At 38.4% G+C, this 13,148-nt stretch overlaps 1 protein-coding gene across 1 annotated transcript in view; it reads left to right on the forward strand.

Moving 5' to 3' along the window:
• notch2 (notch receptor 2) overlaps positions 1-13,148 on the forward strand; it is a 71,392-nt gene that overhangs the window by 17,468 nt on the left and 40,776 nt on the right. Inside the window, exon 2 of the mRNA XM_056252334.1 lies at positions 6,407-6,488. Within this exon, the coding sequence (XP_056108309.1) occupies positions 6,407-6,488 (82 nt within the window). The remainder of the gene's footprint in view (positions 1-6,406; positions 6,489-13,148) is intronic.

Raw genomic sequence — 13,148 nt, forward strand, 5'->3', positions numbered from 1 at the left:
CAATCTCATTGGTCGGATAGTTTTTGACGCGGCGCGTCAAACAAAAAAAACGAACCCGAGGCGTTTTAAAAAAAATGACGCTTTTACGCGTGGCGTTTTTCGTGTCGGTGTGCACACTCACATAGGCGCCCGGTGTGAACAGACCTTAATGTTCATTCATTGACGACGTGTCTCCGCCGTTTTCTCTCTCATGCTGACACACCGTCAGCGTTGTTGCTCGATAGAGATGAGGGCTTGAAAGCCTGATATTTTTCGGTTTGACATGCGTTTCTGATGCCGAAAGCTGATCCTCGCTGTCCTCGTGCGTTTTTTGGCGCTTGCTTTTTTCCACTGCAACTTTTACTGCGCATCGTCTCATTTTACTACGTCAACACAACTAAATATGTGATGGGCTACTCATCACAGAACATGCAGGTAAAAGGCAAACAATTTTTAATCATAACGTGTAAATTTATATTGTGCCGATTTCAGCAAAATTATCACTCGCACTGCACATTAATATTTTTGGTCACAAATGCGAAATGCGACCGTTTTAGTCGCAGTCTGGAGCCCTGACTTGATTATATCAGAAATAATCTTTACGCTCTTTCTGGAGCTTACTGTAATTTCTGTTTTAGTACTTTTGTTGTTTTGGCTTGACTGTACATATTCACACCATATGATGGTGCGTTTGAAGACTTTGAATGGAATAAGATTTGACAGCTGCAGCAGAGTGACTTTTTAGTTTTTTTTTTTTAATCTTCTAAGAACCATATAGGAAACTCAAGAACCCTATAGACAAAAAGATGATTTTTGACTGAACTTAAGGTGCTGCAATGAACATTTATTTAAAAAGAAAAAAATCTTTTGATTCCCCAGACACTTTCGCTCTCGTTCTGTTCTCCATTATTGCCTCTTGCCATCTTGAGCACACTTGACTCCTGCTCTTGCCTTCTATTCTTCCTTCTCATATCTCCAGCACTCCAGTTCCCCTCCCCATGGCTCTTAAATCTCTGTGAAAGCACAATTTCACACTCAGCTTAGCCACTTCTCCCAAATATTTCCCACCACAGTTGCTGCCAAAAAGGGGTGCAACCAAACGCCTTCTCCAGTTGCAGGCTTTGACCTCACAGGACATAAAATGCCTGGCACGACACTGCCTCTGAACACAGTGCCTATAGAAAGTATTCATCTTGCTTGGACTTTTTCATGTTTTCTTGTTATACAGCATTGTATCACAGTTAATTTGGCACGGTGACTTCTCTGATGAAACAGAGTCACAGTACTTCAAAATAATTGATTTCATAAGTATTCACCATCTTTAATATTACATTAAATCATCACAGGTGCAGTCAATTGGTACTGGTTTTGACATAATGTGTAGTCACAGAAGTAGTATATATACGCCTTTATGGATGGTTCAGCTTCTGATTAGTCAGTATTAAGGCAGAACATACTCAAGATAAAAGTGCACTTCAAGCAACTCTCTTTTCAAGTAATTATAAAAAATAAATAAAAAACAGGCAGGGGATGGATACAGGAGAATCAGCAGTCACAGCTTTTTTTTGGAGAGTAGCAAAGAGAAAGCCGCTGTGCACATGTGATATGACATCTCAGCTGCAGTTCGCCAGAAGTCATGTGGGAGACTTTAAAGTTGACTGGATAAAGGTTTTGGGTTCTGATGGGACCAAAATTGAGCCAAACAGTGTGTATGAACAGAAACATGCCTTTGAAGTGCAGCGGTGGCAGCATTGTGCCGTGGAGATGCTTTTCCACAGGAGGTCCTGAACACAGTCAGAAACCTAGAGGGAAACCTGGTGAAGGTGGTAAAACACGTTTTTCTTGGGAGAAGTTTATTTTATGAGAATGAGTCAAAATAGAATCTAAGGGTCCTTTCACACTAGCACACTTTTGGTGCGCACCCGTGTTTGATTGACGTTTGATTGGTTGATTTGGATGATGTGAAAGCAGTTTTCCGAACTCGGATGTACACCCATGAACCATGCCCTAGTCTGCCTAAAAAGGGTGTTCTGGGGTATGGTTCATGTTAGGGATGGGCATTCGATAAAAGTTTCTTAGTCGATCGTCGGGAGAATTAACAATCGACTATCGATTAATCATTCATATTTTTTATATTCAAATTAATTATTTATTTAACTTTTTATAAATTAAAAATGCAATGATAATATAAAAATACAGCGTGTTTTTCCTCGATGAGATCTTTATTACAAGAAGATCAACATGTGGCAGTTAAACTGGACGTTCGGTTAGGCTAAACTTGAAGATATATGCGCTGCGGTGCTCTAAAGCAGCTGAACCTGCAGCTGCGAGCCGGCGTTCTTAAACAGAGACCCTCATTTGTTCCAAAATAATAATAATAAAAAAAGAATCTTGTTAAACAATAACTTAACCAAAAACATAATAATACTTAGATCTGACAGGTTTTTTTCAAAATGTAACTCAAAACTATCCAAGCCACGGAGTTGAGAAAGAGGGTGAGAGAGATTAGCCTATTAATTAGGCTACTTAACAAATTAGGCTACTTAACTACTTAACAAAGCCTCATAAAAAATAACTAGTAACTTACATACAACTTCTGCACCAGTATTCTGATTTTTGTTGAGAAAGATAAGCATGTTGACATGATCTGGGGTCAGATCTGTGCTGCGTTCCAGTCCAAAATTGTCATGCCCTTCACACGCTCACTTCCCTCCGTCTCGTTCACTCGGATGTACGTCATTGCTTACGCTGCATGATGGCCCACTACTGGCGGAAACTGCAATGGGCTGAATTGGAACGTCCATCAGCTATGGAGTTGATTTATTATGTAAAAAAAGAATTTCTTTAATTCTTTAATATTTGCCAAATGTATATAGATGTGTTTGGGTTGTTTTAAATAAAATAAATCATAATTAATATATCATAGAGTTGTTTGTGGTGGTGGTGATTAGACGAGATCTGCGGTGACGTCACAATCGTGTTGCATTGTGGTATATGGAGCTGCCTGAAGTGTACATATGAAGTAGAAAATCCATATCAACTTCCCTCGTCCACTTCACGAAGTGGAACGCACTTCAAAATGGCGGCAGGGATTCCCCTGAGGGGAAGTGCTTCGGGAAGTTCGCAAGTGCGTGTCTAAAAGTGCACTGGAACGCAGCACAGATGACCGTCAGTCAAGCCGAAAACACCCGCTCTCTTCATGATTCTTCTTTTTAAATCAAAACGGAAACTCGCAGGTAACTGAGTATGGCGTCAAATATTGCCCCCGGGTGGTAAAATGTTTAATTGCTGCCACACAGCGAAATTAATTTCATTGCTTCAAGACTCGCACTACGCAACGCAACCTGCATTAGTTTAATCGATTTAATCCTATTTCATGTGAACTCTGGTATGGTTCGCTGCTGATATGATCACAATCATACTAAATCGTGGAAGTGAAAAGCTATTGGTGACGTATGATTCGATAAAACTGTTTGTGTGTGTTCTTTTTCACTTTCCTGATAATACAGTGTCTACACCGGACGCTAGCGGCGTGGCGTGATGCGACAAAAGATAATAGAACCCATTATAATGAGCGATGTTGTCAACACTAAATGCGGCGCGACACGACAAATCTCAGACAGTAAACTGCTGATAGAAACTTGCAGATAGATGCAAGTGCCGTTATGTGCTGACGCTTTGGAAACAAAACCAAAGGTTATAAAAAGGTGATGCAAAAGTGTCAAAAGTGATGCAAGCAGCTGCATCCATTTTGGTGCTTTCTCCTTCATGGCTGTTAACTAGCAACATGGGTAATTGGTAGTAGCTTGATGACGCAACCGTACTTCGGTTTGGGACATAATGTGAACAGAGACCAGCAGGGGGAGGGGAGCAATCGAACTCTGGTTCGGACCACGGCCACGCAATCAATCCAAACCAAATCAATCAAATCAAAAATAGTGAAAGCACTATTTGGACCCCATTAACTTTCATTGTATGAACGAAAACAATTACATTCTTCAAAATATCTTTTATTTTTTGCAAAAGAATGAATAAGGGGGAAATTGTAGTGGCCAGATATTGATTACCAATACCAGCTCAATACCAGAATACTTATGCAAATTATTATTTTGTGTTTAACAAATTCACTTTGACAAGCATATTTTTCTGTGAAGTGACACAAAAGCCAAATTAAATCCTGTACGGTTTACTGTAGCATGAAAACTTCCAAGGCGGTGAATGCTTTTTGTGGGCACTTTGTGTATTTGCTATTGACCGTTTGCAGAGTGAATAACATCATGACTTTGACGATGCGTTTGCTGTGCATGTGAAAAGCTAATTATATGGCCAAATAAAATGCTTAATATAGTATATCAGTTAACACTAGTAGATCTCAACATTGACTTATTTGGTGGTTTTAGGTGTTGTTTTTATCTGCACCATGTAAGTGTTTGTTTGGCTAATAAAGATGTGAGTTGATGAGAAGACCACATCCCCCACCTTTTCAACCTCTTTTTGCTGACTTTAAAATGTTTCATTTCATTATGTAATGTTGTGTGTTTTGGGCAGCTGGTGTGTTGTACATGGTATGACATCTGTGACATCTCTTTCCTCTGAGATTTATGAACAATAAAACCAGGTTTAAGTCTTGACTTCATCACACAGTGTTCTTGATCATTTTCCACGGCACTCAAGACTTGTCAGTTTAGTCTCAAATTCTGTTTTTGAGTGTTAGATTTCCAGGTGTTATTAACTAAATGTAGCCAGGCTCAAAGTTAAAGAGCTTTGGGGCATTTATGTAAAGCCCCGTCTAGCTGTTGGCTTTATGCCCAGGCCTCGCTTGCTTTCTTTGCACTTTTGCACACGGGTTATTTTGAGGCCCGGTCAAAGTATACAGGAAGTCGGTATTAGCGCTCAATGCACTTCCTGTCTTGAGCTGTAGTACTATGTTACTTAGTGTCAGTGCTGCTTTGAAATCATATGACTTGCCACCTAGTGTCTCAAAGGGAAGTGTGGGCTAGGTCTCACTTCTATTTGCAGAAATGCACTTGAGGTGCTGGTAAACTGGCTTCATATGTATAAATCAAGAGTTTAAAGGTTTTAAGATTGAGTCTAAACATAGTCTTTGTTATAAACTGGATATGTTTACATTTGAAATGAGTTTGTTGGATTGAATTTGCATGGTTATGTGTTACAGAAACATATTCATATGTCATGTTCTTCGCTGTGACGTCCAGATCTGTGACGTGTGACCGAATGCTTCCTGTATTTTAGGAGGAAATGAGTGAAAGTCTTTGATCAGTTAGGAATTTCCATGTTGAATGAACTTGGCACATCGTTACCTAAAAAGGGTTAAAAAAAATTCTTCACCCTTTTTGCTCTGCCACTTTGTCTCCCACCTCTTTCCCCCAAAAACTCCACTGTCTGTAGTGTTTGTATCAGAGCTAGTGGTGTGGTTACAATCTACAGCAGCTTTTTTCCTTTGCTTTGTGTTGTCAGAAGATTTTTTTTTTTCTTAGAACTAGTTTGCGATACAGTCACCTGATTGCATGAATTATAGGGATGCAGTGTTAAATCTGTGATCATTTTGGTATCAGATATAATTAGCATTAGTTTTTATATTTTTTTTTATATTTGTTTCATATCAGTCTGATTGGGTCAGCTCAGTGTTCAAAGCTCATAATACCAAATAATTTAAAGTTTATAGACTGAACACTTTTCATGCTTTTATGCAAAGTTTAAAACTAGGCCTACTTAATGTAGTCCTGTCAATCTCAACACAAGGACATCACTTCTATAACATCTCCTCAACTCAAGCTTTATTTATGTTTAGCCCTACCAATCTGTTTACCTTTACCACTTTCAATGATTAGATGGACAATTCAATCTATATATGAATAAAAATGTACAACTGTTCAGAAGTTTGTGTCCCTAATGCTCCCTAAAACTGATCTATAAACACTAAATCTATAAACTTTAAATTATTTGGTAATTAGAGAAAAATTCTTACATTTTAAAATAACTGTTATATATTTTAATATTTGTTTAAAATGTATTCCTGTGATGGCAACTTTAGCTGAATTTTCCGCAGCCATTAGTCCAGTCTTCAGTGTCACATGATCCTTCAGAAATCATTCTGATACTGTATGCTGATTCGGTCCTCAAGAAACATTTCTTATTGTCAATGTTGAAATCAGTTATCTTTGTGGAAACTGTAATAGATTTTTCTCCAAGGATTCTTTGATGAGTAGAATGTTCTAAAGAAAAGTATTTATTTGACAAAAAATGAAAGAAAAAGTCTTTACTGTCACTCTTGGTTCAATTTATTGCTGAATAAAAGTTGTAATTTCTTTTCCTCAAACTTTTTAACGGTTGTGTATAGTTAAATTAAACATTTGTACACAATTTAACATTAAACATTAATTTGAGTGTTCATGTTTCTTGACAGCTCTGCAGTGTGTGGACCCCGTGAAGCCCTGTGTGAACAATGCTACCTGTGTCACCTTCCACAATGGAACAGGCTACTGCAGGTAAGACAGGAAGACTCTCAGATTTAAACTCCACTGTCTTGAGGCTCAACGAGAACTGGAAAAATCCAGTGGCGAGACTGTTTTGCACAAAGCTGTGTTGCCTAACTTAATTTCTTTCCCCACAGCAGTAATGAAATTAGATCACCCTAAGTAGCTATTTAATATTGGCAAATCTGCTCTTCTGACAGAGTTGGAGCCCTCCCACAGTACATTGAGAAGTGTGGGTCTTAATGATTGCTTTTTATGTGTGCGTGTGTGTTTTTGCGGTGCATTTAAAACCGTTCCTTGAGTGTAGGAAAAACTATGCAAAGTGGATTTTAAAAAGACGAGTAACAGTTGGAGTGGAAAAACGGTAAAATGCATCCAATTGTTGTGGTTGCAGAGTTTAAAATACACACACACAAGTTTCCTTCACTGTTAAATGCTGGTTCCTTTACTGCTGTTGTTTGTTGAACGCTGCTTGTGGCAGCTTGTAATTGTGCTTTTTATGCCGTATGATTGAGGGTTACATTTATTGCTTTGCCCAAAATAAACACTTGCTAACAAACCTATCGTGTTACATTTATATGGGCTGTGAAACACAGAGGGACTGTTTTCCCATCATTGAATGAATCCTCTTCCTACAATATACAGCCACAGAAACAAATTCTGCATGTCTTAGTAAGTTACTTACCTTAACAATATTTTGCACTTTTGGGGGTTTGGGTTACAGTAAGGATGTTCCTACTGCTGCATCTCCAGACTTAACAACTTGAAAATAACAAAGAAATTGAAACCACATCTGATGGTAAAGCTCAGCCTTGCGGTAAATCAGGACAGGAGTGCACAGAAAGCTTACCTCAGCAGGACCACGCCAAGGACAAAATCGTCAAAAATTTGAGATATAAGCGGAATTTTGGCTAGGAATTCCTTGGCTTCTAGGGAATGAAGTGATATTTCCCTGTCTCTGTAATTTGCGACCAAAAGTTGCAACCTTGTGACTTTGACAAGAAATATTTCCAGGAAAGTGGATGAGTCAGGCCTTCAGCACAGGTTCAGATAAACATGATAAAACCACAGACTTATCACATGTATTGTTCATACAAATAATCCTCCACATCTACCTCATTCAGACTTCAGTTTATCTGCTTTAGTTGTTTTTAAAGACACTGTTAACACTGCTTGGTGTGTGTGGAGAAAATCCTTGTCATAGCTACCAAATATTCATGGAGTTAACGTGCGGAAACACGTCAACAAAACAGAATGTGAACAATGTGTCACTTAATGTGGCATTTACCTCAGGAAAGTTATCCAATGTTTCAGTTCATTTAACTATAAAAAACACTAGAGACTCAGAGAGGAGCTTATTTACTGGTAATTATATATGTATGTTTGAATAAATTTGTCATGGAGACAAGTGCTTATGAAAACTAGGCCTACCTTATGTGCAAATGAGTTGTAGGCTAGGCTATACAAACATTTCAGTTTTTATTTAAGTGTAATTATTATGTTTGAAAATAAATAGCAGTTGAATATAATAGTTCAGCTGCTCTGTTGCTAATTTTAACCTCTTTTATTATAGTAATGTAGGGCCTACCAAATGATAGGGTTCCTGTATAGTTTATAGCATTAGTTGGGAGAGATTTGTTTTCACTTGCAATGTTTCTTTTCTATTTTAAGACTGTGTAGTGTCATTCACGTAATTGTGATTTGTTGCGCTAGAAAATTCCACAAAGTTTTTCTTAGGTTCTGCCACTGAACTTTCTGGCGTGAAAACCAAAATCTGACCTTCCCAGGCTGACATGAATCAGGCACACCGGTCGCCGCCGGATCCGACAGCCTTAGACTCTCTAAAGCTCGAGTTCTTGAATGCTTAGAAAGTCCATCTCTCGGCTTGACTTTGGTCGAGAATGCAGGCTTTGAGCAACCTGAAATGGCTGCCTGGGTGTGCGTGCAGTCTCAAAATGGAACAGGCTGACACAAGGTACTCTCAGGAGTTACTAATACATTCTGTGTAGGTGAGGTGACACCCGAGAACCAAAGTCAACAAGGTGTTTTTCAGTTTTTTTCCCTCTGCCACTGAGAGCTCGGTACAGGAAGAGCAGTGTGACAGAGGTTAGCAGAGCAGGGTGTGTGTGAGTGGTCAGACCGGTGCGTCTGCAAGCCTCCAGCCAGGGTGTAAGCAAGCTGTGTGTCACCTGTGTGTCTTTGTCATTTTTCGTGTGTTTTGTGTGCGCATGTGCGCGTCTGTCTGGTTTCATATGTGTCTGTGTGTGTGTGTGTCATTGCACTTGAAAGCGTGCGTGGTGTAGGAGAGAGACACGTGTGAGGAAGTCTGACGGATTTCCACTGCAGCACCACAGTTTTAAAGCGCATAACCTGTAGTCACTCTGTAGAACAAAGAAGAATCAGGTATGAATTAAGATGGTAAAATACTAAGCCAAACCTAACCTTCATGACCAAATAGTAGATGAATTCAGAAATGCAACTCCTTAGAGAAGGTTTTACAGTAGCTCTGCTGAGTCTGAAACTTACTGTTATTGTTAGCAGTTAGCACGCAAAAGCAACAGTCTTCAACCGTTTTTGTTATTTCAAGTGCCTGTTCAAAAATCCTAATTGTTAGACTGCCTGAGCACACAGTGCTCCCATTCTCAGAGCTGGCGTTCTCAGTGCTGTCAAAATAAAAGTCCCACTTCCAACATGTTGGACAAACAAACAAACGTATTGGCCGATGCAGATATTTAAAAAATATATATTGGTATATTTTTTGGCATTTTTATATTTGATATTTAGCATTGTTTAAATATCTCCATTGGCCGATATATCGGCATTGGCACAGTTAAGGCCTTTTCACACAGTTACTGTCCTTTCACACTGAGCCGATGCGATAAAGCAAAGCGAATCGCAGACGAACGGTGGTTTCACACCGAACTCGAAATGATTGATTGCCTCAAGCTAATTCACACCTGCACGATAGGTGGCGCTGATCAAGAATGCTTTTTTCCTTGTGTATCTCGTAGGTTTAGCTTACGAGAATTCATAAAATATAATCGCAGCTGGGGAACAGGTGCATTAGAGCTACAATTAGCATCAAGCTACACATCACAATTTATGAGATTATTCTTGTTTTTGCTCAAAAGTTAGATTTTTTTTTAAAGTTATGTTTTTTGGCCTTTTTGTGTCTTTTGGCCTTTTTGTGTCTTTTATTGGATAGGACAGTAGATATTTTTGTTAGGAAAGTGAGGGATAGAGAGAGAGGGGAACGGAACGGGATAGAGGACCTCGAGCTGGGAATCGAACTCGGGTCGCCGGAGGCTCAGTTGCGCCATATGTCGGCACACTAACCACAGGGCCATCGGCACCGACTAAAGTCTAAATTTTGATTATATAATGGGCAGACATGCATTATTTGTAGTGTTTTATAATGGACTGAATGGTACACCTGCTTAGCATTTCTCATGTAAACATCCTTATGGTAATAAAAATACCCTGAGCCGCATGAAAAACATATATTGTCGTAATCGTATATCAATTTTACTTCATGTTTCATCTGTAGAAATGTTTCTCTCAGTTGATTATGTATGGAACTCAGAACGAGAAAGTATACAGGACGTTGTCATCCGGAAGGGCTGGAGTTATGTTTACTTGATATGATTGACAGATCTAGACCGAATGAGCGCTCTCTGACTCAAAACACATGCGCACCCAGAAGAAAGAAGACACACAGCGCTCTGTACGCTGTTTCAAGCTCATTAGATCTCATAATTCAGTTGAAAATGAATAGTAATTATATTCTGTATAAAGAAATATGAAGCAAACATGTCAGAATAAATCTGTCCTCAGACACCAATGAAATCAAGAACTCAACATCCATTCTCTTGTCTCTTTGAAATACTTTTCTTTGGTGTTTACACAGGTTTTCAAACTGGTGCCACCAATGTCGCCCTTTTGTGCAACAGCAGCGGGTCCGGGCACGTGATCTAAAGCTCAAATCTAATTGGATAGCCAATTTCATTGCAGGGCGTCAGGGAAAAAATCGACACACTGGTCGGAAAAAAAAAATCTCACTTTGTCGCGCCGTGATTAATCACACCTGGTGTGAATAGCTCCATAGGGATCTATTGTTTCGTTTCAAGAGTGTCATTGCGTCGTACATTTGTGTCGCTTAGTTGCGCTCAGTGTGATAGGCCCTTTATAATGTTACTAAATATTTATATTTCAAATAAATGCTGTTCTTTTTAACTTTCTTTTCATCAAAAAATCCTGAAAAAATATATCACTATTTCCACAAAAATATTAAGTAGCGCTACTGTTTTTAACATTGATAATAAGAAGAAATGTTTCTTGAGCACAGATTAGAATCAGCCTACTAGAATGATTTCTTAAGGATCATGTGACACTGGAAACTGGAGTAACGGCTGCTGAAAAATCAGCTATGCCATCTCTGGAATAAATTAGATTTTAAAATATATTCAAATAGATAGAAATTAGTTATGTTAAATTGTAATAATATTTTACAATATTAGTGTTTTTACTTTATTTTACAGTTTTTCTGAATTGAAACACATTTCTTGTTGAAACCATCACTAACTTTCTCAAAGCCTTAAACACAAAACCAAATTTTCAAACCATATTCACAGAACCTCTGACTCTTCTGGCAAAAACAAGCAATTGCCTCAAAACCATTTTTCCTGTGCTCAAAATCAAACAATGCTTTTAGATCATACACACAGCGAGTCAATATTTTAGATACTACAGATCATTCATTAGACACTACATCAAAAAATGAAGAACACAGAACCCAAAGCATGCAGTTACAAAAAAAAAAGTATATTGTAACAAAGTAAACAAATTTTGCAATTACGTAGAAAAGTATAGTAATAACAACTTACATTAGTATGGTGAATAAATTGTAGGCCTATGCACTGCAAGTATAGTATTGTACTGAATATTGTATAACCTGGTATTGAATGTCTGTATACTTGCACTTGCATACTGTGAAAATACAGTAACCAACTCCAAAAGCTAAAAAGGTTACAGTAAAAAACTCTAAATGAAAAGCATGTTACAGTAAAGTACACTTTTATTCTGCTTCAGCATCATGTCTTCATGTTGGTCTGGCCGGAGGACTTTGTCCACATCACAGAAAATGTCATCTCTGCAGGCAAAGGGAAAACCCCTAAAGCAGATCCAGTCTTGACAACATTCTCCACATCTCGCTCTTCCTCGTCCTCATCCTCTTCCTGCTGGTTCACCTCCTCTTACTCATCCTCTTCCTTCTCTCCCTCTTATATTGTTTCCATCAATTGTTGGTATTAACATTCAGTGCAACATTTTGAGTAAATTTTGGGACTCTGAACTAACTTGTATTATGTACTGTTGGTTTGCTCACATCATTAGAAATAAGTCGTTGTGTGTAAACAATGACAACTATGTTGCAGTTGTGTTTAACTTTCGCTTACCTGTGTTTAGCATTTTGAAACTTAAGTGTATCACAGTGCAAAATGTGTTTTAGTGAGTGAGAATGTGTTTAGAGTTATGAAAAAAGAGTGCATGAGATTTGCAAACAGTGTTTTAACAGTTTTTTTTGATTGCTAAACGACAGTGAGCACAACTGGAGCTACATGTGCAAAACTCTACAGTCTGCACAGCAGCAGTTCATGTGGACCAAACACTAGTTCGTTTTTCATTGCTTGAACACAGTTTTCAAAACTCTACACACTTATCCCATGACTTTAACCACAACCTGCACAACACTGTGGATTTACAGCACTTTGTTCAAATGCTAACACACTGCTGTCAAAACTGTGAACCACACATTCAAAACAGAATAGATTTCAGCCTTGTGCCTTTCAAACACTGCTGACTGCAATTTCAGCTGAACACCTGTGGCCTGATGCTAGAGAGAGCCAGGATTAACCCCTCAATTACAGTTTTTCTTAATCAATTTGACACATTTCTTCAAACTCAGGTCACTGTTCTCAAAACAGTTATAGTTTTTTTCGATTGCTAAGTGACAGTGAGCACAACTGGAGCTACATGTGCAAAACTCTAACTACAGTCTGCACTACCAACAGTCCCCTGAGCTAAACAGTTCACATCACTGCAAAACTCATTCCAAGCAACACGACTCTTAACACATGTCTCAAAACAGGCTCATGCAGACAAACACTCTGCACAACCCTCACTGAGATAACACACACTCAGAACACACTGAGTAAAAACACTAGCATCAAACACCAATACAGAAAATATGAACTTTTCATCTTTACAGTTTGAACAATTTCAGTGACTTCATACAAAGTAATATTTTCTTCAAAGAAAAGAGTGACATTCTTTCACATGATTTATTTAAATTTTTAGAACATAACAATTCTTTAAGGTAAATGAAAATTAGCAGTTTGCTTCCTGTAGTAATTTACGGAATTACAGTAATGAGAAAACAAAGGTAGAAACTAAAAGTGCATACTGTTATTCGAACAAATAATTGAGGGGCTAATCCTGGCTCTCTCTAGCATCAGGCCACAGGTGTTCAGCTGAAATTGCAGTCAGCAGTGTTTGAAAGGCACAAGGCTGAAATCTATTCTGTTTTGAATGTGTGGTTCACAGTTTTGACAGCAGTGTGTTAGCATTTGAACAAAGTGCTGTAAATCCACAGTATTGTGCAGGTTGTGGTTAAAG

This window comes from Rhinichthys klamathensis, unplaced genomic scaffold, assembly GCF_029890125.1.
Source record: "Rhinichthys klamathensis goyatoka isolate OS25496 unplaced genomic scaffold, OSU_Roscu_1.1 h1tg000094l_1, whole genome shotgun sequence".
Taxonomy (NCBI): Eukaryota; Metazoa; Chordata; class Actinopteri; order Cypriniformes; family Leuciscidae; genus Rhinichthys; species Rhinichthys klamathensis.